The sequence below is a fragment of the Physella acuta genome, unplaced genomic scaffold (assembly GCF_028476545.2).
Source record: "Physella acuta isolate Inbredline_101_S28 unplaced genomic scaffold, ASM2847654v3 ptg000225l, whole genome shotgun sequence".
Classification (NCBI taxonomy): Eukaryota; Metazoa; Mollusca; class Gastropoda; family Physidae; genus Physella; species Physella acuta.
This window is the reverse complement of record NW_026731744.1, coordinates 1513035-1532665: the sequence shown is the minus strand read 5'-3', so window position 1 is coordinate 1532665 and position 19631 is coordinate 1513035. Positions and strand designations below refer to the sequence as shown.

Sequence of the window (19631 nt, the reverse complement as noted above, 5' to 3'; positions counted from 1 at the left end):
AGCTCATAAAGACACCAAACACCACATGTAAACACCAGCTCATACAGACACCAAACACCACCTCATACAGACACCAAACACCAGCTCATACAGACACCAAACACCACCTCATACAGACACCAAACACCAGCTCATACAGACACCAAACACCAGCTCATACAGACACCAAACACCAGCTCATAAAGACACCAAACACCACATGTAAACACCAGCTCATACAGACACCAAACACCAGCTCATACAGACACCAAAAACCACATGTAAACACCAGCTCATACAGACACCAAACACCAGCTCATACAAACACCAAACACCAGCTCATACAGACACCAAACACCACCTCATACAGACACCAAACACCAGCTCATACAGACACCAAACACCAGCTCATACAGACACCAAACACCAGCTCATACAGACACCAAACACCACATGTAAACACAAGCTCATACAGACACCAAACAACACCACATGTAAACACCAGTTCATACAGACACCAAACACCAGCTCATACAGACACCAAACACCAGCTCATACAGACACCAAACACCAGCTCATACAGACACCAAACACCAGCTCATACAGACACCAAACACCAGTTCATACAGACACCAAACACCACCTCATACAGACACCAAACACCACATGTAAACACCAGCTCATACAGACACCAAACACCAGCTCATACAGACACCAAACACCAGCTCATACAGACACCAAACACCAGCTCATACAGACACCAAACACCAGCTCATACAGACACCAAACACCAGCTCATACAGACACCAAACACCAGCTCATAAAGACACCAAACACCACATGTAAACACCAGCTCATACAGACACCAAACACCAGCTCATACAGACACCAAACACCACATGTAAACACCAGCTCATACAGACACCAAACACCAGCTCATACAGACACCAAACACCAGCTCATACAGACACCAAACACCACCTCATACAGACACCAAACACCAGCTCATACAGACACCAAACACCAGCTCATACAGACACCAAACACCAGCTCATACAGACACCAAACACCAGCTCATACAGACACCAAACACCACATGTAAACACCAGCTCATACAGACACCAAACAACACCACATGTAAACACCAGCTCATACAGACACCAAACACCAGCTCATACAGACACCAAACACCAGCTCATACAGACACCAAACACCAGTTCATACAGACACCAAACACCACCTCATACAGACACCAAACACCACATGTAAACACCAGCTCATACAGACACCAAACACCAGCTCATACAGACACCAAACACCAGCTCATACAGACACCAAACACCAGCTCATACAGACACCAAACACCAGCTCATAAAGACACCAAACACCACATGTAAACACCAGCTCATACAGACACCAAACACCACCTCATACAGACACCAAACACCACATGTAAACACCAGCTCATACAGACACCAAACACCAGCTCATACAGACACCAAACACCAGCTCATACAGACACCAAACACCAGCTCATACAGACACCAAACACCACCTCATATAGACACCAAACACCACATGTAAACACTAGCTCATACAGACACCAAACACCAGCTCATACAGACACCAAACACCACCTCATACAGACACCAAACACCACATGTAAACACCACCTCATACAGACACCAAACACCACATGTAAACACCAGCTCATACAGACACCAAACACCAGCTCATACAGACACCAAACACCAGCTCATACAGACACCAAACACCACATGTAAACACCAGCTCATACAGACACCAAACACCAGCTCATACAGACACCAAACACCACATGTAAACACCAGCTCATACAGACACCAAACACCAGCTCATACAGACACCAAACACCAGCTCATACAGACACCAAACACCAGCTCATACAGACACCAAACACCAGCTCATACAGACACCAAACACCAGCTCATAAAGACACCAAACACCATATGTAAACACCAGCTCATACAGACACCAAACACCACCTCATACAGACACCAAACACCAGCTCATACAGACACCAAACACCACCTCATACAGACACCAAACACCAGCTCATACAGACACCAAACAGCAGCTCATACAGACACCAAACACCACCTCATACAGACACCAAACACCAGCTCATACAGACACCAAACACCAGCTCATAAAGACACCAAACACCACATGTAAACACCAGCTCATACAGACACCAAACACCAGCTCATACAGACACCAAACACCACCTCATACAGACACCAAACACCAGCTCATACAGACACCAAACACCAGCTCATACAGACACCAAACACCACATGTAAACACCAGCTCATACAGACACCAAACACCAGCTCATACAGACACCAAACACCACATGTAAACACCAGCTCATACAGACACCAAACACCAGCTCATACAGACACCAAACACCAGCTCATACAGACACCAAACACCAGCTCATACAGACACCAAACACCAGCTCATACAGACACCAAACACCAGCTCATAAAGACACCAAACACCACATGTAAACACCAGCTCATACAGACACCAAACACCACCTCATACAGACACCAAACACCAGCTCATACAGACACCAAACACCACCTCATACAGACACCAAACACCAGCTCATACAGACACCAAACACCACCTCATACAGACACCAAACACCAGCTCATACAGACACCAAACACCAGCTCATACAGACACCAAACACCAGCTCATACAGACACCAAACACCACATGTAAACACCAGCTCATACAGACACCAAACACCACCTCATACAGACACCAAACACCAGCTCATACAGACACCAAACACCAGCTCATACAGACACCAAACACCAGCTCATAAAGACACCAAACACCACATGTAAACACCAGCTCATACAGACACCAAACACCAGCTCATACAGACACCAAACACCACATGTAAACACCAGCTCATACAGACACCAAACACCAGCTCATACAGACACCAAACACCAGCTCATACAGACACCAAACACCAGCTCATACAGACACCAAACACCAGCTCATACAGACACCAAACACCAGCTCAATCAGACACCAAACACCAGCTCATACAGACACCAAACACCACCTCATACAGACACCAAACACCACCTCATACAGACACCAAACACCAGCTCATAAAGACACCAAACACCAGCTCATACAGACACCAAACACCACCTCATACAGACACCAAACATGACACAGATACCTAGCACTAGACAGTCAAGTAAAACACAGATAAAAATGACTTTTATTTACCTAGGAATGTTCCAGCCTGTTTGCTACTTTTTAACCATAGAGGGGAGACAATCATCAGACCTTTAGCCAAACCACTTAAAAACTTGACTGTGCGCCGAATCTAGGTAAAACATATTTACAATTGATCGAGATCTAGGTAAACATTAACAATTCATCAAAACCTAGGTAAAACATTAACAATTCATCAAAATCTAGGTAAAACATTAACAATTCATCAAAATCTAGGTACAACCAGTATAGTGGGGGGGGGGGGGGGGGGTGTCTCACCTTATCAGTGATGAGATGGGTACAACCAGTATAATGGGGGGGGGGGGGGGGGGGTCTCACCTTATCAGTGATGAGATGGGTACAGTCAGTATAGTGGGGGGGTGTCTCACCTTATCAGTAATGAGATGGGTACAATCCTTGATGCAGGTCACCATCTCCCCGCCCAGTTCTCTGACTGTCTGTGAAATAAGGTCAAGCTGAAGTTAAGGAGGGTAGGACTACAAGTTTGGGGCTGATACTACTAAAGGTAAAAATTACTGCCATCATGCTCATTTCTCAAAGTTGCGCAGGACAAAATAATTTATTCTTCCTCTTTATTTACAAACCAATGACAAAGTAATTTTTACCTCTTTATAATATTTATATATAATCTATTGGCTAAAGAGACTATTAATAACTGCTAAGAGTTTTTCCAGTCTGTTTTAAACTATATAGAAAAACTTTTTTAGTCAACAATTATTTAAAAAACTAAAGAAACTAAAGTATCTAAGACACATCAGAATCAGGTTTTTTTTTCAAACTTTTACATAGGGGAGCCAACAACTGTGTTTCAAACTTTTACATAGGGGAGCCAACAACTGTGTTTCAAACTTTTACATAGGGGAGCCAACAACTGTGTTTCAAACTTTTACATAGGGTAGCCAACAACTGTGTTTCAAACTTTTACATAGGGTAGCCAACAACTGTGGTGACTGTCACATGCAGCCTGTGTGAGCCTCACTCATTCAGTCTTATGCTGCTGTTTTATTCAAATGTTTATTGCAATGTAATTGAAAGTAATGCACAATAATCTGCAGCTTTTTCTCTGTTTGTAATTCATTTATCTTTCTAAATGACTAGCATTATAATAGCTAGCTATATCCCATTTGTTGCCCCTACAACAACAAATATTGCAGGGCCCAGACAGAAAGAGTTCAAGTGAACATCTAAAAGTTATTTTTATTTCATACAGGTGGTGGGCAAGAGATTTCTTAAAGATATGATGATCAGAACCTACTATCTCCCCCTCCCCAACTGTAATGTATGCAGCAGAAATCTGTTACTTTTGCCCCTGCTCATCAATGACCCCACAGAAATCTGTTACTTTTGCCCCTGCTCATCAATGACCCCACAGAAATCTGTTACCTTTTGCCCCTGTTCATCAATGACCCCACAGAAATGTTACCTTTTGCCCCTGTTCATCAATGACCCCACAGAAATGTTACCTTTTGCCCCTGCTCATCAATGACCCCACAGAAATGTTACCTTTTGCCCCTGTTCATCAATGACCCCACAGAAATGTTACCTTTTGCCCCTGTTCATCAATGACCCCACAGAAATGTTACCTTTTGCCCCTGTTCATCAATGACCCCACAGAAATGTTACCTTTTGCCCCTGCCCATCAATGACCCCACAGAAATGTTACCTTTTGCCCCTGCTCATCAATGACCCTACAGAAATGTTACCCTTTGCCCCTGTTCATCAATGACCCCACAGAAATGTTACCCTTTGCCCCTGTTCATCAATGACCCCACAGAAATGTTACCTTTTGCCCCTGTTCATCAATGACCCCACAGAAATGTTACCTTTTGCCCCTGTTCATCAATGACCCCAGTAAACATGACCCGAGGGATGAGAGACTTGCGCAAAGATGGGCTATTTAAGGAAACATTCTGCTGCTCTCCATCTTCTGATGACCTCTGACTGGATGACCTTGACTTTTTAGCTGGAGTGGCAGGCACCTATTAAGAAGATTAAGCATGCACCACATGAGCCCTACACCAACCAAAACAACAAGAGCAGTGGCACAACTAGAAATCACAGAAAATAAAGACCAAACTAAATTAGAAGCTGAAATAAACGAGTTTTAAAAATGTTTGTAACTTATTTCATGTCTGCCAAAGTGGTATTCCAATCTAGTAAGACAGTAAAGCGGATATAAAATATACAAAATAGGGAAGATATTCAGTGTTCATTTCATCCATGATTTTTTAAAATTTATAATCTTAACTTTGAAAAAATTCAATTTATATCTATATCATTCTTTAGAAAACCTTGAAAATGTCATTAGGAGAAGCAATTATTTTAGTTAGCTGTGTACAAAGCAATTGCAACAATAACATTGGCGGGTTAAAAATAGTGTTAATTAAATTTCAACTCAACTTAATTTTCATGATCTCTCCCTAGACCTCCCTGGCATATATTTTTACAGATTGGCATTGTAATATGGACTCATGGTGTTCAAAATTGAGCTGGCTGTTCAGCTTTAAAACATACGTCCCTACTTCAAAAGTGCTATATTAAAAACCCATATTTAAAAATTAAACAAAAAATTATTTTGAAATACATTTTTTGGTCAGATTTTGGGCCCCTGAATCAGAGCAAACAGGGGTAGATTCAACTGACATGCAACTAGTTAACAATGTCAAACAAATAGTACATAGCTCAACCAATCAAAATGGGGGTAGATTCAACTGACATGCAACTAGTTAACAATGTCAAACAAATAGTACATAGCTCAACCAATCAACAGTATTTTAAATAGCTTAATCAACGTACACAAGTCCTATCAGAACCAACGTACACAATTCCTATCAGAACCAACGTACACAATTCCTATCAGAACCAACGTATAATTTTCATCTTTACCAATAGACAAAAATTGTTAGGTTGTAAAAAGCTGAAATAACAGTACCAATGATAAAAGGGTCAAGGAGGCTTATTTTTGAAGGTCAAAGGATGTTTTTTTAAAAAGGTAACTTTCTGCTGCTGAAGCAATCAATTAAGGCTTACATCAAGATCGACTTACCTGTGGCTTTTCTTTGCTTGCTTTTCTTTTTTGTCTAGTTGTTTCCACAATTGCTGGCTTGGTTGGGGGGTTGATTGGGGGGTTGACTGGGGAGTTGATTGGGGGGTTGGTTGGGGAGTTGGTTGGGGAGTTGGTTGGGGGGTTGGTTGGGGGGTTGACTGGGGAGTTGGTTGGGGGGTTGGCTTTTTTTGGGCGGCCTCGTCTAGGCTTGTGTGAGGTCTGTGTGTCAGCCGGTCCAGTGTTTTGTGAGTGGTTTGTTGGGTGTGAAAGCTTACACCTCTTGGTTTGCCCAGCATCAGCAACCCTTGAGTCGGCCCTTGATAACCTTCCTGCTTTGGCTGATAACTTTTGTTTACCCACTGGACTAGCAGCAGCTCTCTCACTAGCTTGACTCCTTGTCCTCCCAACATCAGCTACTGGTTCCACACCACCAACATCAGCAAGTGGTTCCACACCACCAACATCAGCAACAGGTTCCACTGATGCCATTTTCTTTTGCTTTTTATTGCGTTTTCTATAAACAGCATCGTTCTTGCCAACTGTATTATCTGTCTTGACATTTGTGTCATCTGTCTTGTCATTTGTGTCATCTGTCTTGTTTGTGTTAGCTGTCTTGTCATTTGTGTTATCAATCTGGTGAGTTATGCCATCTGTGTGGTGAGCTGTGCCAGATGTCATGCCTTCATGTCTTGTGTCAGTGACATGAAGTCTGTTGTCAGGTTTAGATCTAGCAGCTGCCCCCTTCTTGCTGCCTGTTTCAAAGTCTTTGTACAAACTAGTTCTGGTGATTCTTCTACCACGTGAACTCCTCTCATTCACTGAGCAATCCTTGACCTCTGACCCAGTGACATCTCCCTGACCCAGTGACCCAGTCCTGGGGTGAGTGGACGCAAGCCCGACTGGGTCCAGCACCTCCGTGTTGCGTGTCTTCTCAGTCCTGGCCTCAACTCCCATCTTGGCAGGTGTCTGACCTCTGTCAGGTGTCTGACCTCTGTCAGGTGTGTGACCTCTGGCAGGTGTCTGACCTCTGGCAGGTGTCTGACCTCTGGCAGGTGTCTGACCTCTGGCAGGTGTCTGACCTCTGTCAGGTGTCTGACCTCTGTCAGGTGTCTGACCTCTGTCAGGTGTCTGACCTCTGTCAGGTGTCTGACCTCTGGCAGGTGTCTGACCTCTGGCAGGTGTCTGACCTCTGTCAGGTGTCTGACCTCTGTCAGGTGTCTGACCTCTGGCAGGTGTCTGACCTCTGTCAGGTGTCTGACCTCTGGCAGGTGTCTGACCTCTGGCAGGTGTCTGACCATTGCGGCTTCCTCTTGCTCTCCCTTGATGTCTGCTGCCAACAGTCTGAGCAGGCGTGTCACGAGCTGGTGCAGCTTGACATTCTGGTGCAGGGGTGGCCGTGTCCAGTGGCTGGCCATCACAAACATTGGCAGGGGTGGCCGTGTCCAGTGGCTGGCCATCACAAACATTGGCAGGGGTGGCCGTGTCCAGTGGCTGGCCATCACAAACATTGGCAGCCCTTGTACAGGGTCTAGAACCTTTCTCAACAGATTCTGGGTGCACATTCATTTGGCTTTTTTTTATTTTTTTTTGTCTTTGTGGTCTTGAAATGATTCCTGTAGAAAAAAAAAAATGATTAAGAAACATCTAGAATCTAGTAAAAATAAGGGGAAAGGGGGAGTGGTGGGCAGAAATGTTTGTGGAAGGCTACCATCAAGTGACTATCTGTTCTTCATCACCATTTTTATACACACAACATCATCCTGCTATATTCTTAAGGGTGTCATTTTTATACACACAACACCATCCTGCTATATTCTTAAGGGTGTCATTTTTATACACACAACACCATCCTGCTATATTCTTAAGGTTGTCATATACATACATTTAAATTGACGTCTATAAAATACAATATTTATCAATTCTAAAATGTTAGGTCATTTTTCAATTTAACTTGTTAAAACTGAATAGACAAAAGAGCTGTGAGAAGTTTTCAGTATAGAAATTGTTGGTTGATGGAAAATAAAAAAAAATGTTGCCAGATTTTAAACTTCATTATTGTTCAAGATAGCTTAAAGAATTAAAAACTACCTTTATTTGCCTTTCATTTGATACCAATTTGAATTATTGGTAGCCTAGAAAATGATTTGTGAAAAAAAAATGTGTTTTTTTTTAAATGGCTACAATGCTATGACTGATAGGGTGGGTTAGTTTTGTTATGACGTGATTGGATTGGACTGTTGGTAATGGGCGGGCTTAGTTAGCTGTTATCCTGATCAAGTTATTTTAAGGTTTTTTTTACCTTGCATAATTTTTTAAGATTAATGAAATTAGTTTAGTAGGAATTGATGTATCATTTTCAATAGTTCACAGTATTTTTTAGTATTTTTATAACAGTAATTTAAAGCTTTGCTTACTTTATGTTCTGCTCAATATTCTCAGCAATTAAACAAAATAAACTGGGAGTGATCTCCCCTAAACTTTCTAAAATATTCTTATATAACACTACGGGGGGATTGCACCTCGAGATATAGATATGTGTTTTGATTAATTTTTAATTACTTAAACTTTTTAAAATAGAATAGAATCTCGTAAAAAAAAAGAATTGCGCACCAAGTGAATGCTAAAAATCTGTATATAATAGTGCGGAATATTATTAGTACTTAATAAATTCACATGCAGTTTTTTAAGAAATCTGAAATAGCGTAAATTAGTACTTCAACGGAAATTACTCCACAGACATGTAAGGCAGAGAATTAGATCTTTTACTTACATGTGAAATTTCATTTATCTAACTGAAATAGTACTCAAGTTATAGGCTTTTGAAAAATTTAAAGTAGAAAGTTCCACTTCCGGTTATCGGAAATCACTCAAAAGTTTATATGGATCTACAAATTTGATATAATACTTATATATGAAATTTCATCAAACCTAGCTGTAACGGTACTCACATTATCGTGTTCACAGACACACATATGCATGAACACACATACAAACACACACACACAGGCAAGATTGCACGATTACAATACTTTCTCTATACTCTGTATACGAGAAAGTAAAAATGTATAAACTGCAAATTTGCATAAAAAAATAATCATCCATTGTTAAATCACTATTGTTGAAAAATATGCAAAAATATGATTTTAAGTATATACTTCTGAATTGACGATGAAACATTGTTAAAAAATGGAATCACAGTATCGCCATTTTTGGCAGCCATCATTACCATGACGATGGTTTTAAAAAGTAGGTTATGCGAGAGGCTAAGTTAGGAATGTTAAAAGTTTGAATTTTAAAAAAACAGGGCTGCTAAGGGTTAAATGCAAGTGGCTAGGACTAAGTTAAAAATGATTGTAAGAAAACATTACGTGGAGTGGCTAGGAAAAAGTTAAATATGATTGTAAGAAAACATTACGTGGAGTGGCTAGGAAAAAGTTAAATATGATTGTAAGAAAAAAATTACGTGGAGTGGCTAGGAAAAAGTTAAATATGCTTGTAAGAAAACATTACGTGGAGTGGCTAGGAAAAAGCTAACTATGATTGTAAGAAAACATTACGTGGAGTGGCTAGGAAAAAGTTAAATATGATTGTAAGAAAACATTACGTGGGGTGGCAGCTTGTCTTGCAGACCTCCTGCTTGCCATCTTGTCACTGTCCTCAGACTACAAACATTGGAGCAAAAGGAACAACATTAGTAAACTCTGGCATCCAAATCTTTGAGGCACTGTACAGCTAACATAATTAAACTCTGGCATCCAAATCTTTGAGGCATTGTACAGCTAACATTAGTAAACTCTGGCATCCAAATCTTTGAGGGATTGTACAGCTAACATTAGTAAACTCTGGCATTCAAATCTTTGAGGCATTGTACAGCTAACATTAGTAAACTCTGGCATCCAAATCTTACAGCTAACATTAGTAAACTCTGGCATCCAAATCTTACAGCTAACATTAGTAAAATCTGGCATCCAAATCTTACAGCTAACATTAGTAAACTCTGGCATCCAAATCTTACAGCTAACATTAGTAAACTCTGGCGTCCAAATCTTACAGCTAACATTAGTAAACTCTGGCGTCCAAATCTTACAGCTAACATTAGTAAACTCTGGCGTCCAAATCTTACAGCTAACATTAGTAAACTCTGGCGTCCAAATCTTACAGCTAACATTAGTAAACTCTGGCGTCCAAATCTTACAGCTAACATTAGTAAACTCTGGCATCCAAATCTTACAGCTAACATTAGTAAACTCTGGCACCCAAATCTTACAGCTAACATTAGTAAACTCTGGCATCCAAATCTTACAGCTAACATTAGTAAACTCTGGCGTCCAAATCTTACAGCTAACATTAGTAAACTCTGGCGTCCAAATCTTACAGCTAACATTAGTAAACTCTGGCGTCCAAATCTTACAGCTAACATTAGTAAACTCTGGCGTCCAAATCTTACAGCTAACATTAGTAAACTCTGGCAACCAAATCTTACAGCTAACATTAGTAAACTCTGGCATCCAAATCTTTGTGGCACTGTACAGCTAACATTAGTAAATTCTGGCATCCAAATCTTACAGCTAACATTAGTAAACTCTGGCATCCAAATCTTACAGCTAACATTAGTAAACTCTGGCATCCAAATCTTACAGCTAACATTAGTAAACTCTGGCATCCAAATCTTACAGCTAACATTAGTAAACTCTGGCATCCAAATCTTACAGCTAACATTAGTAAACTCTGGCATCCAAATCTTTGTGGCACTGTACAGCTAACATTAGTAAACTCTAGCACCCAAATCTTTGAGGGATTGTACAGCTAACATTAGTAAACTCTGGCATCCAAATCTTTGAGGGATTGTACAGCTAACATTAGTAAACTCTAGCACCCAAATCTTTGAGGGATTGTACAGCTAACATTAGTAAACTCTGGCATCCAAATCTTACAGCTAACATTAGTAAACTCTGGCATCCAAATCTTACAGCTAACATTAGTAAACTCTGGCATCCAAATCTTACAGCTAACATTAGTAAACTCTGGCATCCAAATCTTACAGCTAACATTAGTAAACTCTGGCATCCAAATCTTACAGCTAACATTAGTAAACTCTGGCATCCAAATCTTTGTGGCACTGTACAGCTAACATTAGTAAACTCTAGCACCCAAATCTTTAAGGGATTGTACAGCTAACATTAGTAAACTCTGGCATCCAAATCTTTGAGGGATTGTACAGCTAACATTAGTAAACTCTAGCATCCAAATCTTTGAGGGATTGTACAGCTAACATTAGTAAACTCTGGCATCCAAATCTTACAGCTAACATTAGTAAACTCTGGCATCCAAATCTTTGTGGCACTGTACAGCTAACATTAGTAAACTCTAGCACCCAAATCTTTGAGGGATTGTACAGCTAACATTAGTAAACTCTAGCACCCAAATCTTTGAGGGATTGTACAGCTAACATTAGTAAACTCTGGCATCCAAATCTTTGTGGCACTGTACAGCTAACATTAGTAAACTCTAGCACCCAAATCTTTAAGGGATTGTACAGCTAACATTAGTAAACTCTGGCATCCAAATCTTTGTGGCACTGTACAGCTAACATTAGTAAACTCTAGCACCCAAATCTTTGAGGGATTGTACAGCTAACATTAGTAAACTCTAGCACCCAAATCTTTGAGGGATTGTACAGCTAACATTAGTAAACTCTGGCATCCAAATCTTTGTGGCACTGTACAGCTAACATTAGTAAACTCTAGCACCCAAATCTTTGAGGGATTGTACAGCTAACATTAGTAAACTCTGGCATCCAAATCTTTGTGGCACTGTACAGCTAACATTAGTAAACTCTAGCACCCAAATCTTTGAGGGATTGTACAGCTAACATTAGTAAACTCTGGCATCCAAATCTTTGAGGGATTGTACAGCTAACATTAGTAAACTCTGGCATCCAAATCTTTGAGGCACTGTACAGCTAACATTAGTAAACTCTGGCATCCAAATCTTTGAGGGATTGTACAGCTAACATTAGTAAACTCTGGCATCCAAATCTTACAGCTAACATTAGTAAACTCTGGCACCCAAATCTTTGTGGCATTGTACAGCTAACATTAGTAAACTCTGGCACCCAAATCTTTGAGGCATTGTACACCTAACATTAGTAAACTCTGGCATCCAAATCTTTGTGGCACTGTACAGCTAACATTAGTAAACTCTGGCATCCAAATCTTTGAGGCATTGTACACCTAACATTAGTAAACTCTGGCATCCAAATCTTAAGGCATGGTACAGCTAACATTAGTAAACTCTGGCATCCAAATCTTTGAGGCATTGTACAGCTAACATTAGTAAACTCTGGCATTCAAATCTTTGAGGGATTGTACAGCTAACATTAGTAAACTATGGCATCCAAATCTTACAGCTAACATTAGTAAACTCTGGCACCCAAATCTTTGAGGCATTGTACAGCTAACATTAGTAAACTCTGGCATCCAAATCTTTGAGGCATTGTACAGCTAACATTAGTAAACTCTGGCATTCAAATCTTTGAGGCATTGTACAGCTAACATTAGTAAACTCTGGCATTCAAATCTTTGAGGGATTGTACAGCTAACATTAGTAAACTCTGGCATCCAAACCTTACAGCTAACATTAGTAAACTCTGGCATCCAAATCTTTGAGGCATTGTACAGCTAACATTAGTAAACTCTGGCATTCAAATCTTTGAGGGATTGTACAGCTAACATTAGTAAACTCTGGCATCCAAACCTTACAGCTAACATTAGTAAACTCTGGCACCCAAATCTTTGAGGCATTGTACAGCTAACATTAGTAAACTCTGGCACCCAAATCTTTGAGGGATTGTACAGCTAACATTAGTAAACTCTGGCATCCAAATCTTTGAGGCATTGTACAGCTAACATTAGTAAACTCTAGCATCCAAATCTTTGAGGCATTGTACAGCTAACATTAGTAAACTCTGGCATCCAAATCTTTGTGGCACTGTACAGCTAACATTAGTAAACTCTGGCATCCAAATCTTTGAGGCATTGTACAGCTAACATTAGTAAACTCTGGCATCCAAATCTTTGAGGCATTGTACAGCTAACATTAGTAAACTCTGGCATCCAAATCTTTGAGGGATTGTACAGCTAACATTAGTAAACTCTGGCATCCAAATCTTTGAGGGATTGTACAGCTAACATTAGTAAACTCTGGCATCCAAATCTTTGAGGCATTGTACAGCTAACATTAGTAAACTCTGGCATCCAAATCTTTGAGGGATTGTACAGCTAACATTAGTAAACTCTGGCATCCAAATCTTACAGCTAACATTAGTAAACTCTGGCATCCAAATCTTTGAGGCATTGTACAGCTAACATTAGTAAACTCTGGCATTCAAATCTTTGAGACATTGTACAGCTAACATTAGTAAACTCTGGCATCCAAATCTTTGAGGCATTGTACAGCTAACATTAGTAAACTCTAGCATCCAAATCTTTTAGGGATTGTACAGCTAACATTAGTAAACTCTGGCATCCAAATCTTTGAGGCATTGTACAGCTAACATTAGTAAACTCTAGCATCCAAATCTTTGAGGCATTGTACAGCTAACATTAGTAAACTCTGGCATCCAAATCTTTGAGGGATTGTACAGCTAACATTAGTAAACTCTGGCATCCAAATCTTACAGCTAACATTAGTAAACTCTGGCATCCAAATCTTTGAGGCATTGTACAGCTAACATTAGTAAACTCTGGCATTCAAATCTTTGAGACATTGTACAGCTAACATTAGTAAACTCTGGCATCCAAATCTTTGAGGCATTGTACAGCTAACATTAGTAAACTCTGGCATCCAAATCTTTGAGGGATTGTACAGCTAACTTTGGTGGAGGTCTGGGGCTAAAGAAATTGTTTACTTACAAAACTAACATGCTTGGGTGAAGGAGAAGACTTCAGAGTTGAAGCTTGGTTCTTTGAGAAAATAGATATCAGTGGTGGTGAATCTCCCCTGCTGTTGGGCATGCTGTCTGGGACTAACTAAAATAGATATCAGTGGACTAGAGTCAGGTACTGTGATGACACAAGGTTGCATCGGAGAGGTCAGGTAGATGGCAGAAACAGGCTATAGCGAGTTGGTCAGAGAAAGACCAATAAAAATACTTGAACTGACCGGTCACGTGGGACGGTCAGCTGACCACTGAGGCGTGGGTCAGTAGAGAGATAGGCCGGCAGTTGATAGGTAGCTAGCGAAGAGTAGAGAAGGTGTTAGGAAGCGGTCAGAGACGGTCGAGATATGTACAGTAGTAGTAGTAGAGAGTATAGAATAGACTAGTTAGTTAGGTAGAACTTGATTTTATAATTTCAATAAAGAACATTTTATATTTGAACTTGAACTTGTGTTATTGGATTCGTTTCGCCTTTGTAAAAATCCCTCCCTACCCTCACAGGCACCCATCAGAGCTGGGTGGACTCAGGTACCCATCAGAGCTGGGTGGACTAGAGTCAGGTACCCATCAGTCACATGCTCAACTAGCAGTCACATGCTCAACTAGCAGTCACATTCTCAACTAGCAGTCACATTCTCAACTAGCAGTCACATGCTCAACTAGCAGTCACATGCTCAACTAGCAGTCACATGCTCAACTAGCAGTCACATGCTCAACTAGCAGTCACATGCTCAACTAGCAGTCACATGCTCAACTAGCAGTCACATGCTCAACTAGCAGTCACATGCTCAACTAGCAGTCACATGCTCAACTAGCAGTCACATGCTCAACTAGCAGTCACATGCTCAACTAGCAGTCACATGCTCAACTAGCAGTCACATGCTCAACTAGCAGTCACATTCTCAACTAGCAGTCACATGCTCAACTAGCGTGTCCCACACATACAAGTGATGGTGGCCAATGACTGATTGCTTGTAGTTGGACAATTTTAGGGACCTACCTCTTCAGGTAATCTAGGCTCTTCTGCTGCAACTGGGGACAAAAATATACTCATTAAGGGCAAATATGGGGTGATGACTTCAATCAAAGGACATGTCATGGGAGACAATACAGTAAAAGGGCAAGTCAAGGGAGACAATTCAGTCCAAGGGCAAGTCAGGGGAGATAACCTGAGTCAATGGACCACAAGAACGGTGGATCACTAACCTGGTTGGTCTGTGGGGGCGGCTGGGCTGACCTTGACATTTAATGACAGGTTTCCTTCATCAAACAACTGAGGCTAAAAAACAGTGAGAATCATCCAATTTAAAGAAAAGTAAAAAGAAAAAAAATCAATTTATAGAGGTCAAACAAATGGCATGCTATTCATGTGATAATGTCAAGACTCACAATCTGAGAATGTCAAGACTCACAATCTGAGAATGTCAAGACTCACAATCTGAGAATGTCAAGACTCACAATCTGAGAATGTCAAGACTCACAATCTGAGAATGTCAAGACTCACAATCTGAGAATGTCAAGACTCACAATCTGAGAATGTCAAGACTCACAGTCTGAGAATGTCAAGACTTACCAGCTCCACATCCACGTTGACTTTTAGAACAGAACTGACTTCCAAATCAGAATCATCATCAGAGTTCTCCCCTTGTTGGTCAGGTCTAAACAGAACAATTATATACCAGGTCTAAACAGAACAATAATATACCAGGTCTAAACAGAACAATAATATACCAGGTCTAAACAGAACAATAATATACCAGGTCTAAACAGAACAATAATATACCAGGTCTAAACAGAACAATAATATACCAGGTCTAAACAGAACAATTATATACCAGGTCTAAACAACAATAATATACCAGGTCTAAACAGAACAATTATATACCAGGTCTAAACAGAACAATTATATACCAGGTCTAAACAGAAACAGGTGGGATCAAACCTACAGGTTACAGGTGGGATCAAACCTCCAGGTTACAGGTGGGATCAAACCTACTGGTGGGATCAAACCTACAGGTGGGATCAAACCTACAGGTGGGATCAAACCTACAGGTGGGATCAAACCTACAGGTGGGATCAAACCTACAGGTGGGATCAAACCTCCAGGTTACAGGTGGGATCAAACCTACAGGTTACAGGTGGGATCAAACCTCCAGGTTACAGGTGGGATCAAACCTACAGGTTACAGGTGGGATCAAACCTACAGGTGGGATCAAACCTACAGGTGGGATCAAACCTACAGGTGGGATCAAACCTACAGGTTACAGGTGGGATCAAACCTCCAGGTTACAGGTGGGATCAAACCTCCAGGTTACAGGTGGGATCAAACCTACTGGTGGGATCAAACCTACAGGTGGGATCAAACCTACAGGTGGGATCAAACCTACAGGTGGGATCAAACCTACAGGTGGGATCAAACCTACAGGTGGGATCAAACCTACAGGTGGGTTCAAACCTACAGGTGGGATCAAACCTCCAGGTTACAGGTGGGATCAAACCTCCAGGTTACAGGTGGGATCAAACCTACTGGTGGGATCAAACCTACAGGTGGGATCAAACCTACAGGTGGGATCAAACCTCCAGGTGGGATCAAACCTACAGGTGGGATCAAACCTACAGGTGGGATCAAACCTACAGGTGGGATCAAACCTACAGGTGGGATCAAACCTCCAGGTTACAGGTGGGATCAAACCTCCAGGTTACAGGTGGGATCAAACCTCCAGGTTACAGGTGGGATCAAACCTACAGGTTACAGGTGGGATCAAACCTCCAGGTTACAGGTGGGATCAAACCTACAGGTTACAGGTGGGATCAAACCTACAGGTGGGATCAAACCTACAGGTGGGATCAAACCTACAGGTTACAGGTGGGATCAAACCTCCAGGTTACAGGTGGGATCAAACCTCCAGGTTACAGGTGGGATCAAACCTACTGGTGGGATCAAACCTACAGGTGGGATCAAACCTACAGGTGGGATCAAACCTACTGGTGGGATCAAACCTACAGGTGGGATCAAACCTACAGGTGGGATCAAACCTACAGGTGGGATCAAACCTACAGGTGGGATCAAACCTACAGGTGGGATCAAACCTACAGGTGGGTTCAAACCTACAGGTGGGATCAAACCTCCAGGTTACAGGTGGGATCAAACCTACAGGTTACAGGTGGGATCAAACCTCCAGGTTACAGGTGGGATCAAACCTCCAGGTTACAGGTGGGATCAAACCTCCAGGTTACAGGTGGGATCAAACCTACTGGTGGGATCAAACCTACAGGTGGGATCAAACCTACAGGTGGGATCAAACCTCCAGGTGGGATCAAACCTACAGGTGGGATCAAACCTACAGGTGGGATCAAACCTACAGGTGGGATCAAACCTCCAGGTTACAGGTGGGATCAAACCTCCAGGTTACAGGTGGGATCAAACCTACAGGTGGGATCAAACCTACAGGTGGGATCAAACCTACTGGTGGGATCAAACCTACAGGTGGGATCAAACCTACAGGTGGGATCAAACCTACAGGTGGGATCAAACCTACAGGTGGGATCAAACCTACAGGTGGGATCAAACCTACAGGTGGGATCAAACCTCCAGGTTACAGGTGGGATCAAACCTACAGGTTACAGGTGGGATCAAACCTCCAGGTTACAGGTGGGATCAAACCTACAGGTTACAGGTGGGATCAAACCTACAGGTGGGATCAAACCTACAGGTGGGATCAAACCTACAGGTGGGATCAAACCTACAGGTTACAGGTGGGATCAAACCTCCAGGTTACAGGTGGGATCAAACCTCCAGGTTACAGGTGGGATCAAACCTACTGGTGGGATCAAACCTACAGGTGGGATCAAACCTACAGGTGGGATCAAACCTACAGGTGGGATCAAACCTACAGGTGGGATCAAACCTACAGGTGGGATCAAACCTACAGGTGGGTTCAAACCTACAGGTGGGATCAAACCTCCAGGTTACAGGTGGGATCAAACCTACAGGTTACAGGTGGGATCAAACCTCCAGGTTACAGGTGGGATCAAACCTACAGGTTACAGGTGGGATCAAACCTACAGGTGGGATCAAACCTACAGGTGGGATCAAACCTACAGGTTACAGGTGGGATCAAACCTCCAGGTTACAGGTGGGATCAAACCTCCAGGTTACAGGTGGGATCAAACCTACTGGTGGGATCAAACCTACAGGTGGGATCAAACCTACAGGTGGGATCAAACCTACTGGTGGGATCAAACCTACAGGTGGGATCAAACCTACAGGTGGGATCAAACCTACAGGTGGGATCAAACCTACAGGTGGGATCAAACCTACAGGTGGGATCAAACCTACAGGTGGGTTCAAACCTACAGGTGGGATCAAACCTCCAGGTTACAGGTGGGATCAAACCTCCAGGTTACAGGTGGGATCAAACCTCCAGGTTACAGGTGGGATCAAACCTACAGGTTACAGGTGGGATCAAACCTACAGGTGGGATCAAACCTACAGGTGGGATCAAACCTACAGGTTACAGGTGGGATCAAACCTCCAGGTTACAGGTGGGATCAAACCTCCAGGTTACAGGTGGGATCAAACCTACTGGTGGGATCAAACCTACAGGTGGGATCAAACCTACAGGTGGGATCAAACCTCCAGGTGGGATCAAACCTACAGGTGGGATCAAACCTACAGGTGGGATCAAACCTACAGGTGGGATCAAACCTACAGGTGGGATCAAACCTCCAGGTTACAGGTGGGATCAAACCTCCAGGTTACAGGTGGGATCAAACCTCCAGGTTACAGGTGGGATCAAACCTACAGGTGGGATCAAACCTACAGGTGGGATCAAACCTACAGGTGGGATCAAACCTACAGGTGGGATCAAACCTACAGGTGGGATCAAACCTACAGGTGGGATCAAACCTACAGGTGGGATCAAACCTACAGGTGGGATCAAACCTACAGGTTACAGGTGGGATCAAACCTACAGGTGGGATCAAACCTACAGGTGGGATCAAACCTACAGGTTGGATCAAACCTACAGGTGGGATCAAACCTCCAGGTTACAGGTGGGATCAAACCTACAGGTGGGATCAAACCTACAGGTGGGATCAAACCTACAGGTGGGATCAAACCTACAGGTGGGATCAAACCTACAGGTGGGATCAAACCTACAGGTGGGATCAAACCTCCAGGTTACAGGTGGGATCAAACCTACAGGTGGGATCAAACCTACAGGTGGGATCAAACCTACAGGTGGGTTCAAACCTACAGGTGGGATCAAACCTCCAGGTTACAGGTGGGATCAAACCTACAGGTTACAGGTGGGATCAAACCTCCAGGTTACAGGTGGGATCAAACCTACAGGTTAC

At 42.3% G+C, this 19631-nt stretch overlaps 1 protein-coding gene across 4 annotated transcripts in view; it reads right to left on the bottom strand.

Annotated features, from left to right (window-relative positions):
• Window positions 1-19631, bottom strand: part of LOC131937931 (mediator of DNA damage checkpoint protein 1) — a 52429-nt gene that overhangs the window by 10322 nt on the left and 22476 nt on the right. For all 4 annotated transcript variants that reach the window (XM_059295705.1, XM_059295709.1, XM_059295704.1 and 1 more), the window contains exons 15-23: window positions 15847-15931; window positions 15480-15552; window positions 15274-15305; window positions 14248-14364; window positions 9939-9996; window positions 6335-7947; window positions 5112-5267; window positions 3657-3725; window positions 3280-3379 (exon numbers count right to left, since the gene is read on the bottom strand). In XM_059295705.1, coding sequence (XP_059151688.1) covers window positions 3280-3379; window positions 3657-3725; window positions 5112-5267; window positions 6335-7947; window positions 9939-9996; window positions 14248-14364; window positions 15274-15305; window positions 15480-15552; window positions 15847-15931 — 2303 coding nt within the window. The remainder of the gene's footprint in view (window positions 1-3279; window positions 3380-3656; window positions 3726-5111; window positions 5268-6334; window positions 7948-9938; window positions 9997-14247; window positions 14365-15273; window positions 15306-15479; window positions 15553-15846; window positions 15932-19631) is intronic.